At 40.4% G+C, this 22,786-nt stretch overlaps 1 protein-coding gene across 4 annotated transcripts in view; it reads right to left on the bottom strand.

Moving 5' to 3' along the window:
• The window catches only part of DOCK4 (dedicator of cytokinesis 4), a 485,368-nt gene that overhangs the window by 20,804 nt on the left and 441,778 nt on the right, over positions 1–22,786 (bottom strand). For all 4 annotated transcript variants that reach the window (XM_033195053.1, XM_033195056.1, XM_033195057.1 and 1 more), the window contains 6 exons: positions 22,564–22,668; positions 17,319–17,460; positions 15,470–15,636; positions 12,340–12,426; positions 3,447–3,623; positions 2,239–2,322 (listed from right to left, as the gene is read on the bottom strand). In XM_033195053.1, coding sequence (XP_033050944.1) covers positions 2,239–2,322; positions 3,447–3,623; positions 12,340–12,426; positions 15,470–15,636; positions 17,319–17,460; positions 22,564–22,668 — 762 coding nt within the window. The remainder of the gene's footprint in view (positions 1–2,238; positions 2,323–3,446; positions 3,624–12,339; positions 12,427–15,469; positions 15,637–17,318; positions 17,461–22,563; positions 22,669–22,786) is intronic.

Here is a 22,786-nt window from a genome sequence, read left to right as displayed (position 1 = left end):
CCTCCCCAGAGAGATGATGAGACTTGGCCAAGGTCACATTGACAGTCATGTGTGCACTGCTTGTCTTATAATAGAAATCTCACATTTCCTAGGCCATGGCTCTTTCCACGAGGTTTCAGGAACATAATCAAGCAGGACATCGAAGAAATAAAGCTTCCCTGGTTTTATTTTTCTTGGGAGTCTTCTTGACCCTGAGCTACCATTTAATTCTGGGGAAATAATTCGGTCAGGCTGAATCCAGCAGATACAGTCCTGGGATGAAGTGAACCATTCATAAGAGGTAAAACACAGATCTTTAAAAATCAATGAAGGTTAAAGTCATTGCATAATTCTAAGTATTGGATGACCTAAACTGCTCACTTCTAGTATCTACAAACACCCAGAGTCACATTGGGAACTTGACTTATTCTTTATTTCCTTACAGATCAGCTTCAAGTAATTCTTCTCTGTCTTCTATGGCCACCTCTTTCCAGGCAGTATTAGGTTTTGTGGACTAAGCCTACAGAGCATAAAAAATGCATGAAAACCAGACCCAACCTCATCATTTTCTAATCCAAAGAGCATGCTTTACTTATTAATTTGGCATTATTGAGTAGAAAGAGATGCCTTTGTCACATTTCATCACGCATATTCCACTTTTCACAGGAATCAAATGTCTTTATTTCCTGTTTAACACAGGCTTCCAACCATGTCTCCTACCTCAGAGGTTTTCAAACCATTTTCAGGCTGAGAGCTATCAATAGGGACACAGTAGGCAACAGATTACTCATTCCAGTTATTTGTACTTGACGGTTCTAAATAAATAAAATAAACCACGCTTCTCTGGGGTAGAAAATGATGAGTTGTATCTAGTTTTGTCCATATCATGTAATCTATAGGTTTACTTTGCAAAATATGACACTGCTTTAAAGCAAGGTCTATTGATTGCCCACTTCCTTATTATAATGCTTACGTAACAATCTCATTCATTCATGCACTCATATTTGGAGTTGGCATCAAGCCTACAGCAAGTCTCTAGGAGGAGAATGTTCAAAGAATGTTTTAAGACACCACATGAAGCTGTTTGTTTCACAGGTTGAGCATCCCTAATCCAAAAGCTGAAAATCAGAAATGCTCCAAAATTTGAAGCCTTCTGAGTGCCAACATGATGCCACAAGTGGAAAATTCCACACCCAACCTCATGTAATGGGTTGTAGTCGAAACTTCATGCACAAAATTATTAAAATATTATATAAAATGACCTTCAGGCTATGTGTATCAGATGTATATGAAATAATAAATTTTGTTATTTGACTTGGGTCCCTGAAGGGGTGGCCTGCTCCTCCACACCTGTGGGCGTTTCTCGTTAGGTGGAATGAGAGACTTGAGAAAAGAAATGAGACAGAGACAAAGTATAGAGAAAGAAAAAGTGGGCCCAGGGGACCCGCGCTCAGCATACAGAGGACTCATGCCCGGCACCCCTCTCTGAGTTCCCTTAGTATTTATTCATAATTATCGTTACCATCTTAAAGAAAAGGAAGTATAATAGGATCTTAAAAGGCAGGATAATAGGATCATTATAGGGAGAAAGTCAGCAGTAAGACATATGAATAAAGTTCTCTGTGACCTGAATAAGTTTAAGGAAAAGTGCTGTGCCTTGATATGCATATGTAAACGTCTCCATAAACCTTTTTAGTGCATAAAGAGCAGCATTGCGCTAGAACCAGCAAGCTGCCTTCAGGCACTTGTTTAACAAAGCACACCCAGCACAGCCCCAAATCCTTAAAACCTTGAGTCGCCACAGCACATGTCTCTTGCAAGGACAAGTCTGGGGGTAGGGTCACAGATTAACAGCATCTCAAATACAGAACAAAATGGAGTCTCTTATGTCTACTTTCTATGTAGACACAGTAACAGTCTGATCTTTCCTTCTTTTCCCCACAGGTCCCTCCCCCAAGATATCCCTTATGTATATGCAAATATTCCAAAATCTGAAACACTTATCGTCCCAAGTATTTTGGATAAAAGATACTCAACCTGTAACTGGCTGCCATAGTCTACTCATTGTTAAATTAATTTTTGCATCACAGTGGGAAGAAAATGTAGAAATTAGAAGTTGGGATATATTACAGGAATCTGTAACCCTTGCTTGCCAGCTTCAGTTAGACCACTGATGCAGGAAACCATGCAGAGGAGGCTCTAGGTAAGCGAGCACATATCCAGGCAAAATAGAAGGGGACTGGCTTCTGCTTCCCTTACCTGCTCAAGCATCAGCTCTCTCAATCGTGCAATTTTCTCCCCATCTTCAGGGTGACTTAAGATATATTCTTTGACAAAGAATGCCTAGTAAGGGAAAGGAGAATCAGTCTACTTCAGTGGAGTTACAAGACAAGTCAAAGACAAGTTGTTTTTAAAGACCTGGCATCTTGATGGAAATGACACCATTATAAACCACATTTTGGGACAGATGGGCTGATTATGAGCGTAGGTGGTTGGTCAGAATGGAAACATAAGAATTGTTAAAGGAAGATCAGTGATTGTACAATAAGTACCCTTGGTAAAATAAAGAACAAACCCAAATCAATAAGCTATATGGCTTGTATCCTAAAATAAACTGCCTTAAGATTCAGTGTGACCTAGATGGTGGCCTTACCTTCCAGGGTACTGTATCTTTCTGTTAAGAGAGCAGATGGAAGGTCCACTTAAAGCATCATCTAAGCAAGATTGGTCTTTTTTTTTTTTTTCTTTTTTTGAGACAGAGTCTCGCTCTGTCGCCCAGGCTGGAGTGCAGTGGCCGGATCTCAGCTCACTGCAAGCTCCGCCTCCCGGGTTTACGTCATTCTCCTGCCTCAGCCTCCCGAGTAGCTGGGACTACAGGCGCCCGCCACCTCGCCCAGCTAGTTTTTTTTTGTATTTTTAGTAGAGACAGGGTTTCACCGTGTTAGCAAGGATGGTCTCAATCTCCTGACCTCGTGATCCGCCCGTCCAGGCCTCCCAAAGTGCTGGGATTACAGGCTTGAGCCATCGCGCCCGGCCTTTTTTTTTTTTTTTAATAGAGATAGGATCTTCCTGTGTTGCTCAAGCTGGTCTCAAACCAAAGATTACAGGTGTGAGCCACTGAGCCCAGCCCAGATCAGACTTTTCTATGCCCATGAACTTCTTTGCTTAGAGAAATTATTTTAGGTGGATATTTATTAAACAGTCCTAATGTCCTTTCTACTTTTATTCATGCAAGAATGAATACACACACACATTTTTATTATCAAAATATAACATGTTGGGAAAATGGAGTTACTGGGCAATTACAAATGACTGTATGTTTTGCTCTGTTTAACAAAGGACTCTGTGTCAATTGCAGCCCTGTGGTTTGCGTGCTGATATAGGCACACAGTCTGAAAAAAGATTCATGAAACCCTAAGAAGGGTTCACAGTTGAAAACTTTCTCTGAAACAATACCTAATCCTTACCTCTTGGTACCTGGAAACACCACCATTAACTGCAGCATCTATAACTCCATTCAGGCACATCGTCAGGGGATTAATATTCTGCATCTGTCTTGTCTGACACTGACTAATCAGAGTCTTCAGTTGCTGATTCTTATTTTCCAGCACTTCAATTGCATTTTCCAGTGGACTCATTTCTACCTGAGAAGCAAATGAACATAAATATATATTGAATTTGTGACATTCAAGAAGAAAGACAAAGTAGTTTATCCATGTTCTGAATTATCTGCGCTCCCCCTTGGCTTCCATCAATATCTCTACCAGGGGCCATTCTGTAGAATAGACAAGGATGTGGAAGTCAAGTGGGATGTTCACTAGCAAGGTTTGGAAAGGGGTAGGTAATTATACTTATTCATTGAAATGTGGTTTGGATAATCATCAATTCTATATTAGCACTGCAACAACCAATTTAATCCTTAAAATAATATCCAAGCATCTCATGTCTTTTACAACCAGTTTTTTTTTCTTTTGAAGGGTTAAATATTCAGAGACCCTGAATATTATCACCCTTCTCAATGCTTATTTGATACAAAGCACCAGGGGAGATATAAAGATGCATTTATGGATCCTCTGATGTCAAGGAGCTTTCAGCCCAGTTGGGAAGATGGGACATATGCCATATGAACCTCATATGTATATATAACAGCACCATAAGGTGGCACAGGATGGCACACAGTTGGGAATTATAGAAAACAAGATAATATATACTGCAGGATCTATTTGTTGGAGAGCCAAATAGAATCATAATGACTTAAAAATTCCAGGCTGTATGGAGGACCTAATTGTGAAAATGGTAAAAGTGCTCTTCAAATGTATGTCACTGGGATTGCTATTGCCATTGACATTCTCCTTGAAGAGAAGGTCTGCCAAGCTCTCAGCAATCAAGTAATTCAGGATTACAAGAAGCATATTTAAATATTGGTTCATGCAGGCAAGGAAACAAATTAGAGTTTTTAAAGGTCACTTAGATCATCTTAAACCAACACTGAAAAAGCCTAAAATATTAAGACTGAACATTCATCAAAGACACAAAGAGAAGGGAAGATAAGCAAGAACATAGAAGATTTTGTAACATGTGTAACCATCAAAAAGCACATGTTCAGGGTTTATAAGGACTCTTAAAAACCAGTAAGAAAAAGGTAAACAACCAAATAAAAAATGAACAAATGAATTAAACAGCGATTTACAAAGGAATACATTCAAATGGCCAGTAAACAAATAATGAAAAGGTATTGGGCCTCATTTGTGATCAAAGATGTGAAAAATACTACCACAATAACATACTACTAAAAACCCACTGAAATGGTAAAAATAAAAATGACAACAGCAGATGAGAGTGAGATTGTGAGCAACGGACTCTTGATTACTGCTACTGGAAGTTCAAGTTGGTAACTTCACTTTGGAAAAACAGGTGAAGATATATATATATATATATGTGTGTGTGTGTATATCTATATCTTATGATTCAGAAATTCTAGGCATATGAGGAAAAGTGGAGTAGGAGGTTTTTGTATGTGTATACCAGGAAACATATACAAAAATGTTCATAATCTCCAAAATCCATATGTCCATTGACGAGAATAAACATTGTGATATGTTCATGGAATGGAATAGCATACAGCAATGAAACAAACTTCAGTCACATGCAATAACATGGAAAAATATTACAAATAACAGAGTCAAATATGTCTCAATAGAACACAAGTAGTATGTTATATAAAGTTCAAAACCAGGTAAAACCAAATTGACTTGTTTAGAGAGGCAAATAGGTGATAAACTAAGCAAGGGAATGAATACCATAAAAGTCAGGATAGTGACTACTTTTTATGGTGAAGATGGAGCTATAATTGAGAAGGGGTGCATGGGAAGCCTGCAGGATATGACTGGCAATGTTCTGTTTCTTTACCTGAATGGTGGAAAATGGGTATTTACTTTCAGATTATTTGTAACAGTAAATCTTTGTTTTATGAACACAAAAGTTAAACCATAAAGGAAAAGTCTGAGAGCTCTGAGTAACTGAAAGTTAAAAAGTAAGCAAAACATCTTAAAACATAGAATGGTGGTTCCCAGGGGCTAGGGGGAAGGGGAGAGGAGAACTGCTGTTGAGTGAATACAGAGTTTGAGGTTTCCAACATGAAAAACTTCTAGATATCTGTTGCACAACAATGTATATATAGTTAACACTACGGTACTGCACACCTAAAAATGGTTACAATAGATTTTATGTACTTTTGGCTATAAGAAAAAAGCAATCTTCATTTTTGTAAATTCAAATGCTATTAAAAATCAAATTTTCTAGAAAGTAAATAAAACAAGATATAATAAACATAGGCAAAATACAAATGACTTGGAAAATATTTCCAACATGAAGGATAGACAAAATGTTAATATTTGCCAAGTACTAAAGAGACAAAGGGTATGAGTGGTGCATTCACACAAGAAAATAGAATACATCAATATATGAAAACATATCTTCACTTAGTATTCAAAAAATGCTGAAACAAAATATCCAACCCCAGTATAATTTTGGTCTATTTGGAAAGATTAAAATATACAACACTTAGTGTTGGAGAAGATACTGCGGAAATAAGTATTCCTAAGACTAGTTATCCCCTCTAGACAGGGTGTAAATTATATATCCCATTGCTGATCCATGAATCAATGGTTACAGTGGGGATACTTTTGATTAATTCACTTCTAGGGAAATCTAAGGGGACGGTCAAAGAAGTGTGCAAAGATACGTGATATAGAGTGTTCACCAAGAATTACTTTCCTCCATCCCTCAGATTACAATCTCTAAATACTGTTTACCACTAAAATGAATAAAGAGTCATTGGAGAAATAGCTGCTTTCAGGTCTAGGGCAGGAGACGTTCAAGTGATCCTAGACCACCTGTCTTACCAGGAAGTCCTTCAACTATCTGGGAAGCAAACATGAAAGTATCTGGCCTGTGATCCATTCATTTTCTTTTTTTTTTTTTTGAGACGGAGTCTCGCTCTGCCGCCCAGGCTGGAGTGCAGTGGCCGGGTCTCAGCTCACTGCAAGCTCCGCCTCCTGGGTTTACGCCATTCTCCTGCCTCAGCCTCCCAAGCAGCTGGGACTACAGGCGCCCGCCATGTCGCCCGGCTAGTTTTTTGTATTTTTTTTAGTAGAGACGGGGTTTCACCATGTTAGCCAGGATGGTCTCGATCTCCTGACCTCGTGATCCGCCCGTCTCGGCCTCCCAAAGTGCTGGGATTACAGGCTTGAGCCACCGCGCCCGGCCCATTCATTTTCTTTACTGGGGAATGTCCTTAGAGGACAGAAAAGACAGGTGACTATGTCTTATCTCTTTGTCAATTGAACCTTCAAGTAAACAGACTAAAAATAATTGCTAGGGAGAAGAGATGTTATTTACGGAATGCCCAAGAGGGAAGTCCCTGGTCAAAGGATTTCTTTAAGTAAATAAACCAGAATCCATGAGGCATGATCACAGAATGTCCCTGAGAAGCTTTACAACTAACTCTCTGGAGTAGAAAATGCAATGTTTCATAATTGACACTTCATCATTTAAATGTGCTTCTGAATGAGGAACCTTGTGAACCTCACTTAGGGACTCCACCTATAATTCTGAATTATTACTGATGTGGGGAAGAAGGACCTGGCATGCGTGATGGCTCAGAAATCTCACTGCTTTATCTGAGCATCCTGCCTGCCTTGAAATTACTAGCAAAGCTTGATGCTGGGAGGGGTCACTGAGTCCTGTGTGGAATTTGACAGTCAGATCCTGTGTGTTAGTTCAGTAACAAAGACTACTTGGATACTGTGAAAAAAGACTCAGGAGCCGTTTTGAAGAGGCTCCCAACAGGCAAAGATGGAACATTTTGAAATTTAATAAGAAAAACTGCAATGGATTAAAACAAAACAAATATGCTTATGAGTTACTAATGATACTAAAAACAAAACCAACCAAACAAAAACCCCTCTGATCACTTTTGTAGAATACAGCATTATCTTTACTGTACCTCAGGGTAATCAAATATTTAGTGAGAGGACATTTCTGTTTATAGAAGTATTCCAATGAGTAAACATGAAATGATAAAATATCACCATTTTGTGACCCATAAAAGATTAATGGGTCTGGCCAATGATCACCAGTGGCTGCCAACATCACACATACATACACACACGACAACCAGTAAGTAGCACACAACACCAAGTATGAAGTAGTCTTGTGAAAATAAAAGCAAAACATTTTATCAAGTCTCTAGTTCTAACTACCAATTTACAAGGAATATAGGCGACAGAGAAACATATTAAATGACTTCACTGGGATGCAGTCTGCAGAATCCACACATAAGGAAACATTTCAGGATAAACAACCTAGTTTCTTCAACAAAAAAATAAGGAAAGTAATGCAAGGGGAAACGTATAGCTTGAAAGAGACTTAGAAGACATTTCAATCAACCGCAATGCATGGCCCTTATTTAAATCTGGATTCGAATAACAGAGTAAAAATAAAATTTTTCTTTCTTGTTTTGAGACAGTCTCACTTGTTCTGTCACCCAGGCTGGAGTGTAGTGGCACAATCTTGGCTCACTGCAACTTCCACCTTCTGGGTTCAAGCAATTCTCCTGCTTCAGCCTCCTGAGTAGCTGGGATTACCGGTGTGATCCACCATGCCCAGCTAATTTTTGTATTTTTTGTAGTGACAAGGTTTTGCCATGTTGGCCAGGCTGGTCTTGAACTCCTGACCTCAATTGATCTGCCTGCCCTGGCCTCCCAAAGTGTCAGGATTACAGGCATGAGCCACCATGCCCAGCTTAAAAATATATAATTTTTCTTTAAAAAAAAGAGACAGGGTTGAGACTGTCACTGAGGCTAGAGTACAGTGGTATGATCATAGTTCACTGTAACCTCAAACTCCTGGGCTCCAGTGATCTTCTGGCCTCAACCTCTGGAGTAGGAGGTTGCTAGGACTGCAGACATATGCCACCATGCTGGCTAATTTTTTAAGTTTTTTGTTGAGATGGTGTCTTACTACATTGCCCAGGCTGGTCTAAAATGCAGAATAAAAGACTCGGTAAAGTATGAACGAACACTGTACATTTTATGATCAAGGAATTACTGTTAATTTTTAATGTGACAATATTTCAGGTTTTTAAAAATAAATATGAATACTAAAATATTTGTAGATGAAGTGATATGACATCTGAGATTTACTTCAAAAACAGTCCAGTTGAGAGGGAGCAGGTAGACGTGTAGATGAAACAAAATTGGCCTCTTTGATGGCTGTTGAAGTAATGATGGGTAAGTCAGGTTCATTATATCATTATATATTTTCTCTATTTTTGTATGCTATAACTTAAGTTTTAAAAGGTCACTGGCTGCGAAGTACAAAAGAGACTACAGGAGCCGGGCGCGGTGGCTCAAGCCTGTAATCCCAGCACTTTGGGAGGCCGAGACGGGCGGATCACGAGGTCAGGAGATCGAGACCATCCTGGCTAACATGGTGAAACCCCGTCTCTACTAAAAAAATACAAAAAACTAGCCGGGTGAGGTGGCGGGCGCCTGTAGTCCCAGCTGCTCGGGAGGCTGAGGCAGGAGAATGGCGTAAACCCGGGAGGCGGAGCTTGCAGTGAGCTGAGATCCGGCCACTGCACTCCAGCCTGGGCGACAGAGCGAGACTCCGTCTCAAAAAAAAAAAAAAAAAAAAGAGAGAGACTACAGGGATAAGGGTTGGAAAGCTAATGTTTTAGGAGGCTATTGCAGTAATCAGGCACTAGGTGGCGCTATCGGTGGGGGCACCGAGGACTGGTTAGCTTCTGGGTATACAGTATTTAGAAACAGGCACATTGTTTTCTGATGGGCAGGATGTGGTATGACAATATTATCGTGATCTTTAGTTGGATTTTTTAAAAATCATTTATGGATTCTAAACTATAAATGTTTGTCTTGATTAAAAATTTTTTAATGAGCTTAGTTTTTTTTTTTTTTTTTTGAGACAGAGTTTCGCTCTTGTTGCCCAGGCTGGAGTGCAGTGGTGCGATCTCAGCTCACTGCAACCTCTGCCTCCCGGGCTCAAGCAATTCTCCTGCCTCAGCCTCCCAAGTAGCTGGGACTACAGGTGCGTGCCACCACGCCCAGCTAATCTTTTGTATTTTTACTAGAGACGGGGTTTCACCGTTTTGGTTAGGCTGGTCTTGAACTCCTGACCTCTGGTGATCCACCTGTCTCAGCCTCCCAAAGTGCTGGGATTACAGGTGAGTCATGGTTCCCAGCTGAAATGATCTTATTTTTTAATCCGGACAAAAACACTTTTTTGAGTTTTGAAAATAATAAACTACAGAGGAAACGACAGTTCAAAGGCATTGATATAAGCTATTGAGGAGGTCTATGAATTAGAAAATAAAGGTCCCCAATTTCATCTAAAACCTTTGGTGCCATATGTTCCAGAATTAAGAACTTTTCAGATTTTAGAAAGGCAGTATAGGGCCATATATGGTATATTACATAACCCCCAGCAGGTTCTAGGGCAGGTTCCTCTAATCAAATGCGTTACATTAATAAGGCCGGGCATGATGGTTTATGCCTGTAATCCCAGCACTTTGGGAGACAAAGACCAGAGGACTCTTCGAGCCCAGGAGCTTGAGACTAGCCTGAGCAACATCGTGAGACCTCATCTCTACAACAAATCAGAAAAGTAGCCAGTTGTGGTGGCACATGCTTGTGGTCCCAGCTACTTGGGTGGCTGAAGTGGGAGGATCACTTGAGCCCGGGAGGTCAAGGATGCAGTGAACCATGATCGTACCACTGCACTCCAGCCTGGGTGACAGAGGAAGATCCAGTCTCAAAAACAAACAAAAAAGGAAATAAAATATTTCTACAGTGAAACACATGAACCTTCACACTAACTGAAATACAGTTAATAAATGGACTTGCATTAGAAAAGCTTGGGTGTATTATCAGCAAATGAGCTTTGGAGTCAAATGAAAGCATCTCTTGGGTTTCAGACACTGGCATCTGCAGATAAGGAATTTCAATTCAATGTGATGTATTTGTATTGAGTACCTACTACCTGTCCCTGTTCTTGAAGACCTTCTATACTAGAAGTTAAACCAGGAAACCAATAGCTTTAATCGACAGTGAGGACATTCTAGGCAGCAAGAGCAAGAGAAAAACACAAAAGCTGTTAAGAGTGGGCTGTGTTCAGGGAACAAAACAGTTGAGTTTGATTTGTTCCATTTGACAGAACATAAGATTACATATTCTAATAAAGTAGGCAGCTGATGTTTGAAAGGTTGTGTTTAGTAATGCTCCTTTTATCATTATCAGCATGCTATTTTTTATTAGCATTGTATGTGTGTATGACATTTCCAAGGGCTAGGACCATTGGTGAGACTTCACAGGATTTAATGCTCTGGGTAGTAAGTAGCTAAAGGCTCTCTGAATCATTAATGCAGGACGGATGACTAAAAACACTTCTCTAAGTTGGACCCATGCCATTCAGCGGGAAGCATAATAAGACTTTTTGAGCACTGCGTTTAGCAGTCTCCCCTCTTCCATGGAAGGTACCAGGGCACAACGTGTAAGCAGCCAGTTTTTGGGGACTCTGGACCTAAGACTGGACAAGAATACAACTATACTGATGTAATCTGCTGAATAGAGTTCAATTTCAATTTTCAAATCCTTAGCCTAATTGAACATGATAGGCTGAGAGTAGTTTCAATGCTGAGACATTTCAGGTAAGACAAACAATTCTTGAAAAACAATTTGGTCAGGAGCTGTTCTTTCTACTGGATTGAAGGAATAGGCTTGTGACCTAAATAAAGTATGAATTACATTATATTTGCACAATTGGCACACTTCCTATTAGAGAACTACAGCGATGAAAGGGCGAGACCCAGGCTCAGAAACGAATGACAAACACATTATTTCTGCAGTGAAACAAATGAACATTTCCACTAAGTGAAATAAAGTTAATAAATGGCTATAATGGATGTAGCAAGGGAGGCTGTGAGACTGCGAGGCTGTGGCTGACATCGAGGTGCTGTCAGCTGGAAGAGCAGCACAGACAGCTGGGTGGGGTCCCACCCTGGATGTGGCTGCCTTCAGCTGCTGCTCTCCTTGCTCTCCACAACTGGGGACTGGAGCTGTGGTCACATTTTACAACCCGAGGGTTCTTGGGAGCTGTGGTTGCCAGGTTCTGTAGCGGCACCCACTGTAGATCAGGACTGCTCAGTGAGACTAATATGCTGCCACCCTTTCTACTGGGAACTGTAACAACACGGACCTACTGTGCATCGGGCACTGGGCAGAGACTTGACATTAGCCTCCTTCAGCCTGTAAGAAAACCATAGCTAGAAGAGATTAATATAATTGGCTTTGGAATCAGAAATATCTGGGTTGGAGTCTCTCTTCAACATCTTGCTATGTGATCTCTGGCAAAGGCTTTTGACCTCTTGATAAACACTGCAAAAACAGGGATAAGAATATATACTTCATAGCTTTGATATGATAATTAAGAGAAAGCAGGTAGCATTAGCACTGGTCTGACACAATAAGCATTGAAGGTCACACAGCCATAGCAATTAGGAGAGCTGGAATTCCAAGTCTCCTAACTCAAGGGCCTGAGTAGTTTTTTTTACATGTAGCAAATTGAGTTGTTTTCAAGGAATCCCTCCGTCTGGATGCATTAGGACAATATTAATGTTTACCTTCTCAGCTTGGTAATAGCGGTCAATACTATAAACATTCACTATTTTACTATGAGTGCTTCCAGAGAATCTGGGTCAAAGGAGAAGTAACGAATATAAGGCATAACTCTAAGTGAACAACTATGATGAGAAAGTGCTTGAGAATAAGCTCTGATCCTTACCACTTCACGTTTTTCCACTTCAAACCAGCGAGAAATGCCAGGCAAACTTTGCACCAAGTATAATGACGTTCTCTCCACCCAGAGACTCTACAAAACACAAAACACATTAAGGTCCCCCAAGTTGCCCTTCTTTCTAGCTACTTCCATGACTAGTGTTTGTTACCCACTGTTACCAGGTTTTCCTTATTCCCATCAGCCTTTCTTTAGTCTTCATTCAAGCACTCATGAAACTATCACAGTGAGATACTGCTGAAGCTGATTTTAACAATTCCATTGTATATCATCAAGCTTTTTTCCATGTGGAATAAATGAGCTCCTACTTCAAACAGCAAGCTTAAAAATACAAAAATAGGCTATATGTTATTTTCTTTGCTATTTCTCCAAAATTCTAATTCAAACTCTCTTCACTCCTTAACATCTAGCCATTTATATCTAGAAGGGTCAGCCAGTCAATATATCAGCCAGTTAATGTAAGAGTAGAATAAGAGTCCTAAGGGAAGCAAAGGCTTTAGGAACCACACAGCGTGATCTATGTTAAAGATGAGGACATGGCCGGGCACAGTGGCTCATGCCTGTAATCCCAGCACTTTGGGAGGCCGAGGCGGGCAGATCATGGGGTCAGGAGATTGAGACCATCCTGGCTAACATGGCGAAACCTTGTCTCTGCTAAAAATACAAAAAATTCACTGGGAGTGGTGGCGGGCACCTGTAGTCCCAGCTACTTGGGAGGCTGAGGCAGGAGAATGGCGTGGACCTGGGAGGTGGAGCTTGCAGTGAGCCGAGATCACACCATCGCACTCCAGCTTGGGTGACAGAGCGAGACTCCGTCTCAAAAAAAAAAAAAAAAAAAAAAAAAAAAATTTGAAGACACTAGGTCTTAAAGCAGCAATGTGACTTGTTCAAAAGCTATACTACCAATAGAGCCAGCACTAGAGCCTACCCACTAGGACCTCTGACTCCCTCTCTGTTGCTGAATCTACTGTGCCACATTTTCTTGTGCTTGTTCGAACTGCCCTTAATAGAGGCAAATCTGTATTTTAGAGCCAGGGCTGCTTCTGGCCAGGACCAGCAACCCCAGGACATGTGAAACCATGCTGCTTTTGGTACGAGTTGCTGTTGATGACAGGTTTCTTTTTTGTCAACCAGGTTTTAGTATCTACGCCTCATCTTTCTTACTTAAACCAAGTGTATTCCCAAGAGGATAATACACTTTACAAAATTCCTGAAATAGTGCCATTTACTCAAACCACCACCACCACAACAAAAAAAATGGAAGAGTTTCTCTGGGCCAGCCAAGCTGTGCTGAGATGAATAGGACAGCGATCCTGTGACAAGAGCTCGCAGTGTTCTGGTGCTGACAGGGAGGTAAGCAGATGAATAAGAGCTCAGAGTGAAGAGAAAGGGATGTTCAAGGCTCTGGGGGCCAACAGAGGGGGATGCAGGCGCACACGCCAGCCTGGGGGAGGAGGACAGCAGTTCTCAGAGGGGGCGATGCGTGAGCTGCATTCTGAGGAGTGAGTAGGAGTTTGCCAGGAGGAGAGTGGGGGTAGCAGTGCTGGCAGGAGAAGCAGCTTGCGAAAGGGCTTGGCGGGAGAGGAAGAGAGAAGCTGAGTGTCGCGGAGGCTGAGAGGGAGGAGGGGTGAGTGGGTTGTGGTGGAGATGAGACTTCTGGAGGGGCAGTTTGGAGCCAGATTCTGAGGGCTATAAAGCACAGGAATCAGGAGCCAGATTTATTATTATTGCTTTTTAGGGAGATTGCTGCACTACTGATACAGATTTAAAGTGACAACCACAAGGAAATGTAGTATGGTGGAAAAAACAATGAAGAAGTCACAAAATGTGAGTTCTAGGACTGGGGCTACCGGTAACTAGAAGGTGACTTTGAACAAGTCAATTGCCTGATTTCAGTGGATTTCTGACTATGTTTTAACTAAAAGCAACTGCAAGAAGAACTATATCATCAACTGGCTATATCTGTAATTGATTTTGGAAGTCACAAAGAAAAACGTAAGTTTCCAGAAAAAAACAAGAAAATGATCATGGATCTTTTTAGTACTATCCCATTGTTGTTTTCCAATGGGCTCCTTGCCTTGATATTTAGCCCACTGAATCTCTGGGCACAAGGGACTGCTCTTTATTCAATCCTGTCATAACTCTGCAAAACCTTCCCCTTTTGATCTCCTCTTGGTTGCGAATGATTCCTGGAAATACTTCCGGGAGTACTGGGAACAGACACAGGCAGAGCTAAGTGAGTTAACATGAGACAATCATGTTAGGAGCACATTTCCTAGCTTAAGTAGGGAACATCTGTGATGAAAAATGCTAAGCCAATTAACTCACAAAAATAAGCTAATTTTGCATTCTTCATTTAGGTACGAAATAAACTGGGGGGGTCTCACTATATCATTGTTTGCAAAGAAAGGGGCAGACTCTAATTTATATAGTGAACAATTTTGCCCCTTTTCTGCAGTGGGGCTATGAGAAACCTTGCCCCTTTCTGGCAGAGAGGGTGCTGAAGTAGGACGGTATGTTGGAACTACTGAGAGCAGAGAACTCAACACATGCAAAGAATCCAAGATTTGCTTTTACTCGGAGTCCTGAGAAGTTCTGATTACACACTATTCTCACAAGAACAAGCAGCAAAAGATGGCACATAACTTACCCACCGTACCAGCAGTCTACCCAACTGTTCTGTCTTCAGGAACTCCTTTTCTCTGTTCCTTACATATTCTTTATTCATTGAACTTTATGTGAAAATAAACATCCCAAGGTTCCCACAATTGGTTCAACATAAATGAATGAGAGGACTGACTTCAGCCAGGAGTTCTCAAAGACTAGTCTAAGAACCACCAGCATCAGAATTGTTACAAAAAAGCTGATTTTAGAACCTCCTCCCAGACCAACTGATTCAGAATTCCTGAGCTGGGCACCAGAAAGCTGCTTGGTTAGGGAGTACTCCATGTCACTCTGATACACGTGAAGCTGCAGAACCACAAGACTAAATGATTTATATAGTCCCTTCTGTTTCTGTCACTTGACACTATTCTGAGTAAATATTTACCAAGGGTTGCACCCCAAGGGGCTTGCAGTCTATCTGAGGAGTTGGCATGTAATAAGAATTGCATGGTACCTTGAATTCATTCTCTTTATCTTTTGTGCCTTTGTGAAATGGTCGGTCATAGCGGAATTTCCAGATGTGATTCACTTTATAGAAACTTTTGATGTTGTCCGGAACACCCTCTCTCTGCAGGACCTCCTGGCTCTCCGGAATGGGAGTCACAGCATATATCTGCAAATCTAGGATTAAAGAGTCAAGGAGAGAACCTGACTTGGCAATCCATGGAAGTCTGGCTCGGGCTGAACTATGGCAGAGAGAAGAGGATGGGTAAGAATCTTCTGTTTCCATTTCAGTAGAAGTCATTTAAAAAATTACCAAGAAGATGCCAAGAACTCAGTTCTAGCAAATCACATCTCAAACTACAGGTCTTGAACTAGTTCTAGGTAGGTGAAGTATCAGCTTGAAATTTCCATGACTTGAAATTTTCATGACCTCTGAATTTAGATATCACTAATTTGTGTATGTGTGTGTGTGTACGTAGATGCGAATGGTTTAGGCCTTACATACTCAGGATAATCCTAATCCTTGTTCATGAGACATATCTTAGTCTGTGCATGAGCCATTTAAATTTATTGTTTGCTTATAATAACATGTAAATACCTATGCAAGCATGACCAAAGACAGAAACTAGAACACTGACAGTGAATTCCACCTATCTGTGTGATTTTCTGTGTCCCTAGCCTTCCCACATCTGTGATAACTTCTCTCCCAAATCTTGTATTCATTTGCAGGGTGTTTAGTTATAGTTTATATTTTTAAAAATTACATTAAAGGGGTATCATATTAACTTGTATATTTACTTCCTTCTCTTATTTAAAGAAAGATAGCAAAATATTTTTCCTATGTACTTTCTTGCATGTCTTGCATTTTGGTTTCTGCTTTGAAATGGTATTCACAATTGTCAGTGGAAGTTTTAGGTGTTTTTTAAGACCATCAGTTTCAGGAAAAGGCAGAGGGGTTCAGAAAAAGAGTGCTGGGGTGAACTGCCTTTGTCTCTAATACCTATATAATTTTAGTTCAGTTGTTTGTGTTTAGACAATAAGAGTATGAATTATACAACACGGATTAAAGGCTGTTCAGGATGCCATATCTAAAAGCCCCCAAAAGATACTGGAGTAGTTTTTTTTTTTTTTTTTTGAGACGGAGTCTGGCTCTGTCCCCCAGGCTGGAGTGCAGTGGCCGGATCTCAGCTCACTGCAAGCTCCGCCTCCCGGGTTTACGCCATTCTCCTGCCTCAGCCTTCCGGGTAGCTGGGACTACAGGCGCCCGCCGCCACGCCCGGCTAGTTTTTTGTATTTTTTAGTAGAGACGGGGTTTCACCATGTTAGCCAGGATGGTCTCGATCTCCTGACCTTGTGATCCGCCCGTCTCAGCCTCCCAAAGTGCTGGGATTACAGGCTTGAGCCACCGCGCCCGGCTGGGAGTAGCTCTTTCTCTTGCATTCCTCATTCTAAAATAAAAATATCAGGGTGGGGGGAGGGGCAAATAATATGTGCCAGTAAGCATAATACTATGATTTTCTTGAACTTAAGCAGTTTCCACAGGATATGTCAAAGGAAATTTATTCTAAAGGAAATCACTAGAAAGGAGCTTTAAAGGCAGGGTTGAGCTATTCAAGAGGTTTAATTAAAAGGGAAAAATTCTTTCAAGAGAGTTCTTTCAACTGACATCATGATAATAAATAGAACAATTAAGTTCTATTCATAAACAGTTAAGCTAAAATTAAAATGACGGAAAACAGGGAGCAGTAAGGATGTGGCTGTTGAAAAGGGACTGGTGGCTGAACAACCTTGCATGAAAATGCTCTGCAGCTAAGAGCCAGTGCAATCTCACTGAGTCCAGCTCTTGTAGGTGCGGATACACTGAGCTTCTGCCTGGAAGATGGTCTCATCGGGCTGGTTGGCATGCTGCATGGCGATGGCGTGGGGGAACTCGTTCAGCATTCTCTGTTGGAAGGCTTCCAGCCTCTCGTAGTCATGCCCTCGACACACAAACTCCTTATTCTGGAGACGAAAGCAAAAAAGAAATTAGGGCTATATAACTGAGTGGATTACAGACAAAGTTAAAAAACATGACACTGGCAGTAACTGACCACATGTCTCATACCAAGACACTCTAACAAAAAATACGCTGGAACAATCTGAAAAGTTTGCCCAGTTGTTAAAAATGCAGATAAACATCATGAGTTCACGCTCTACTGCATTTCATAAGACTCAATAGAATGCCTCACTCTTTCTTGTTCACTTGCATGAGGCGCAAAGAGGTGGATTCTCAGAGCACCAAAGTATGAAAACAAAACACTTGTATTCCCTCTAAATGTTAATAAGCACATGTGTAAAGATTATTTTTATAAAGTACATATCAAATTCACATGGGTAATTTCACAACGTGGAGGAAAAGTAAATTTGTTGTCTGCTTTTTCTTTTGTGTGTATGTGTGTGTGTGTGTGTGTGTGTGTATGAGTATTCTACCATTCATGATGCTCTCCTTCAGGTAAGAATGGTGAAGGTTATTTCTGAGGTAGGTTAAGACAGCTGGAAAGATGGGAAGGTTTCCCAAAAGTACCTGAATGATCTGATTAGATAATGATGGATCTGACATTTTAATGGTAATGAAGTTGTAATTGAGCACAGTCACTGACGAAGCACACTGCACGTGTCATTCAACTCATACAAGCTTGACAGGTAGTCACTGTCCCCTACCCCACCCCATTTTATAATTGGGGAACCAGGGCTGAAAGTCTTTTTTGAGATGGAGTCTCACTCTGTTGCCCCAGCTGGAGTGCAGTGGTATGATCTCAGCTTACTGCAACCTCCATCTCCCAACTTCAAGCAATTCTTCTGCCTTAGCCTCCTGAGTAGCTGGAATGACAGGTGTGCACTACCATGTCCAGCTAATTTTTGTATTTTTAGTAGAGATGGGGTTTCACTGTGTTGGCCAGGCTGGCCTTGAACACCTGGCCTCAGGCATTGATCTGCCTACTTTGGCCTCCCAAAGTGCTGGGATTACAGGCGTGAGCCACCACGCCTGGCCACGGCTTAATGTTTTGAAATACTTTGTCCACGTGTACTAGATTGAAATTCTGGTCTGAGTCCAAACCCTGGGCTCTTTCTACACTGAACACAGCCTCGTGTATGCAGGAAAAACGCCCAGGAGCTACCAAGACCAAGAAAGCTTGCGGGATCTCAGGCCCTGGAGATCATCAAGTTAAGGGAAGATCAGTTTGGGGCCTAGAGGAGCTGAGGCCCAAGGTTTTCCATGTTTTTCAGCTCTATGAGGTTCTTATGTAAAATGCCGTAAAGAGGAACTCCAGGCCACAGTGAGGGAGTAAGAAACAAGTCATGGGCAGAGGCTTAGTTCTTCCGCAAGGAAAGGGCAGCTGCAGGCAGGTAGAGGAAATGCAGCAGGAACTGGGCTGGATAAACTACCTCGATTCCCCACAAACCCCTAAATAAATCATGATCTTTTGAAAAACACAAGGTTATGGCAGACGCTACCTATAATTGTGGACCCCATACAATTCTATATTTAAAACTTTCTAGATAAAAGTTACAATATCTGATGCTGTATTTTAAAAATTCTACTCAAAAGATAATTAATTTGCTTGGTAAAATAAAAGACAATACATCCCTCTCTGCCTATTACAGGAGCCCCCAAATAAATATTCAAATATCCTAGTAAATGAAATATATTTTAAAACAACACTTATACATAACAGTTTGTAAAAATCGGGGCATTTGCTCTAAGAATGCAGGCATTCAATGCTATTAAGAAGCCATTTTAAAATAAAATGAAATTTTGGCTGATATTTGGGACTCCAAGAAATAAAGCATCTTCCTTATCAGTACTTTTTTTTTTTTTCTGAGAAAAACATAGCTTTATTGAGATATAATTCACATAAAACAAAATCCACTTTTTAAAAATATGCAAAAAAATGTGCAATTCAGTGGTTTTTAGTATATTTATAGAGTTGTGCAAACATTAACAAAATTTAATTTCAGAATCTTTTCATCATTATCAAAAAGAAACCCTATACTCATTAGCAGTTACTTCCTATTTTCCCCTTCCCCCAGCCAATCACAAAATTACTTTCTGTTTCTATGGATTTGCCTGTTATAGAATTATACAATGTGCTGGCCTTTTGTGACTAGCTTTTACTTAACATAGTATTTTTAAAGTTCATCCATTTTGTAGCACATATAAGTATTTCTTTTCTTTTTATTGCTAAGTATCATTGCATAGACATGTTGTATTTTGTTTACCCATTCAGTTAATAGACATTTGGGCAGTTTCTGTGTTTTGGCTATTATGAATAATGCTGCTATGAAGATTCAGGTACAGGTATTTGTGTGAATATGTATTTTCAATTTTCTTAAGCATGTGTATAGAAGCAGAACTTCTGTGTTAGTATAATTTAACCCATTTTCTTTTCTTTTTTTTGTTTTGGAGACAGGGTCTCACTGTCACCCAGGCTGGAGTGCACTGGCTCAGTCACAGCATACTGAAGCTTTGACTCCTGAGCTCAAGCAATCCTCCTGCCTCAGCCTCCCAAGAAGCTGGAACCACAGGCGCATAACACTAAACTACTTTTTTATTATTTTTAGTAGAGACAGGGTCTCACTATGTTGTTCAGGCTGGTCTTGAACTCCTGGGCTCAAGTGATCCTCTGGCCTTGGCCTCCCAAAGTGCTGCGATTATAGGCGTGAGCTACTGTGCCCAGCCAAAAGTAACCTGTTTTCCATGAGGGGAAAAATCCCTACTTAGATCATAAAATTGTATAAATGTATTTGAGTTCTAAAAATTATCTTGGAAATTGATCAAACAACAAAAGACTTCTGGCCTCAAGCAATTTTCTTGCCTTGGCCTCCCAAAGTGCTGGGATTACAGGTGCGAGCTACTGTGCCTGGCCAAAAGGAAGTTTTTAATGTTGATATTTGTTTGCTTTTAAATCCAAGAACAGACTAGAATCTGATTCCTTAAAAAAAAGGTCAGGGCCGGGCGCGGTGGCTCAAGCCTGTAATCCCAGCACTTTGGGAGGCCGAGACGGGCGGATCACGAGGTCAGGAGATCGAGACCATCCTGGCTAACACGGTGAAACCCCGTCTCTACTAAAAAATACAAAAAACTAGCCGGGCGAGGTGGCGGGCGCCTGTAGTCCCAGCTGCTCGGGAGGCTGAGGCAGGAGAATGGTGTGAACCCGGGAGGCAGAGCTTGCAGTCAGTGAGCTGAGATCTGGCCACTGCACTCCAGCCTGGGCGACAGAGCGAGACTCCGTCTCAAAAAAAAAAAAAAAAAAAAAAAAAAAAAAAAAAGGTCAGGCTCCAGGATTCTGAAGAGTATAGTGCCCTTTAGAAACCAATAGAGGGGGACCCTTCTCTTTCATTTTGAAGCAAATGCCATTTATACCCAGGAAAGCTATTTTTAAAAGAAGGATGATATAGAAGATTGATTTATTCTAATTGACTTTTTAACAAAATGTATTCTATTAGCTAATGCAGTTTTCCAATTTGCTAAACTCTCTTTAAAATTATGACTCTTAAACTACTTCTATTTTTTTTAAACTTTATACTTTTAATTATAATCTTTCAGATGTGACTCTGCCAACAGTGTCATGTCTGTTTGTGCCAACAGAGGGAGATGACCTACTGAGGCAGAGAAGCATCTAGACCCTGCTGTGCAATCCCCAGCTCTCTGTGCGGCTATAGCTCTAGACTGTGCCGCTCCACTCAGAACCTGGATCCCGGCCATCTGCAGTCCTTAGCGGGGTTGCTCATAACAGCTTGGGACCAGCTACACCTCCAAAACTTAGTCTTTTAAATTCAACATGTATTCTGACTCTGCCATTTTTTAATTTTCATTTTTTTGGGAGTCTTGCTCTGTTGTCCAGACTGGTCTGGAACCAGGTTCAAGTGATATTCCTATCTCAGCCTCCCAAGTTCTTGGGATTACAGCGTGCCACTGTGCCCACTTACTGCTGTTTTTGATCAGGAATCAAGATTTCCTCCATTTTTAGGCAGGCCCACCTGCAGAGTCAGCTTTGTGACCGCCCACTATACTGTGTGGAGTCTCTTTTAATGCAACAAGGAGATTGCACATTATGTCTGTGTAGCACCCAAATGCATGGTCATTTCAATTGACTAAAGAAAACATTTGTTCCATGTGATACTAAAATGAACCTGTATTGGATATTTTGGGATCTACCTATCTGTCTTTTTCATTCTGAAAGGCAGATAATGATTATTAAACAAACAATAAAGTGAAATCTTTCTCTTCTTCTCTAAGTACACCCATCCTAGTATCCTGTCATATGTGCTGACAGGCAAGATTTAGGTAAAAACAGACATCAAAATATTTGTATATTGAGAACTAAAGTTGTAAACAAATTGATTCAATTTTAAAATTATCCCAGATACCTTTCCTTAGTTGCTTGGGAATTACATTTGTTCTTTTAAGCAATGTTTTTATACAAGGAAGGTGTATATACTGAAGTGTTCAATAAATATTCAAGCATAGAAGACACTACTTGGCAGAATGTGAAAAATGAAAAGAATGGAGTTGAATATTTTATTATTTTGTAGGTATCTTAGAATGTCTAAAGGTTTTCCCTTTGTAGAAATGGAGTTTATACTAGCAATAAATTGGGTCTCTTTGCTGGGTGACATTTATCTTTTTACAAATTCATCAAAATGGCCAAACAACACTCTTTACATGGTGCTGGAGGTAGGGTTTTCACGTGATGTGAAACTGCATTGCTTTCGATACTCTGCAACTCCAAGCCTCCTGCAGTGCCCCACCACTGTTTTTTCTAATACTAACTTGATGGGAATTGCAGACTGAATTAAAATAGTGGGTATCATATAAGGGAAGCTATAATTATCAAAGATTGCTCACAAAATATACTAAATTTAGGAAGGGGTTGATTGCTATCTCAGAAATTATTTAAAACAAGGCGTTCTAGATTAATATAATGTCTGCAAAGTAAAAGTGTAAAGAAAGTCTCATGCATATTATTACCTGTCATATCAAATGTCACTAACATCCTAGTTTTCTTGATTGGGATATCTATATGAGAACTATGAAAGCAAATTAAATAGTATATTACTTACTCTTAAGAAAAATGGAAATTTTTTTCCATAAAATCCAACCCTGAAGAACTCTGGTTCAAGACGTTGCTGGTCCATAATTTTGTCATACAAAGAGGCTTCCATCATCTAGAAAGCACAGAAAAGTTCTAAGCATTTTATCTCATCTTTCGTTTCTATCAAATTTATAGAATAAGATTTCTCTTTTATATAAAGGAGAACTTTATTTTAATTGAGTTTGCTGAAA

Source organism: Trachypithecus francoisi, unplaced genomic scaffold (assembly GCF_009764315.1).
Source record: "Trachypithecus francoisi isolate TF-2019V2 unplaced genomic scaffold, Tfra_2.0 Lachesis_group4, whole genome shotgun sequence".
NCBI lineage: Eukaryota > Metazoa > Chordata > Mammalia > Primates > Cercopithecidae > Trachypithecus > Trachypithecus francoisi.
Note: the sequence above shows the minus strand (reverse complement) of the source record. Positions and strands in the feature narration are given on the sequence as shown.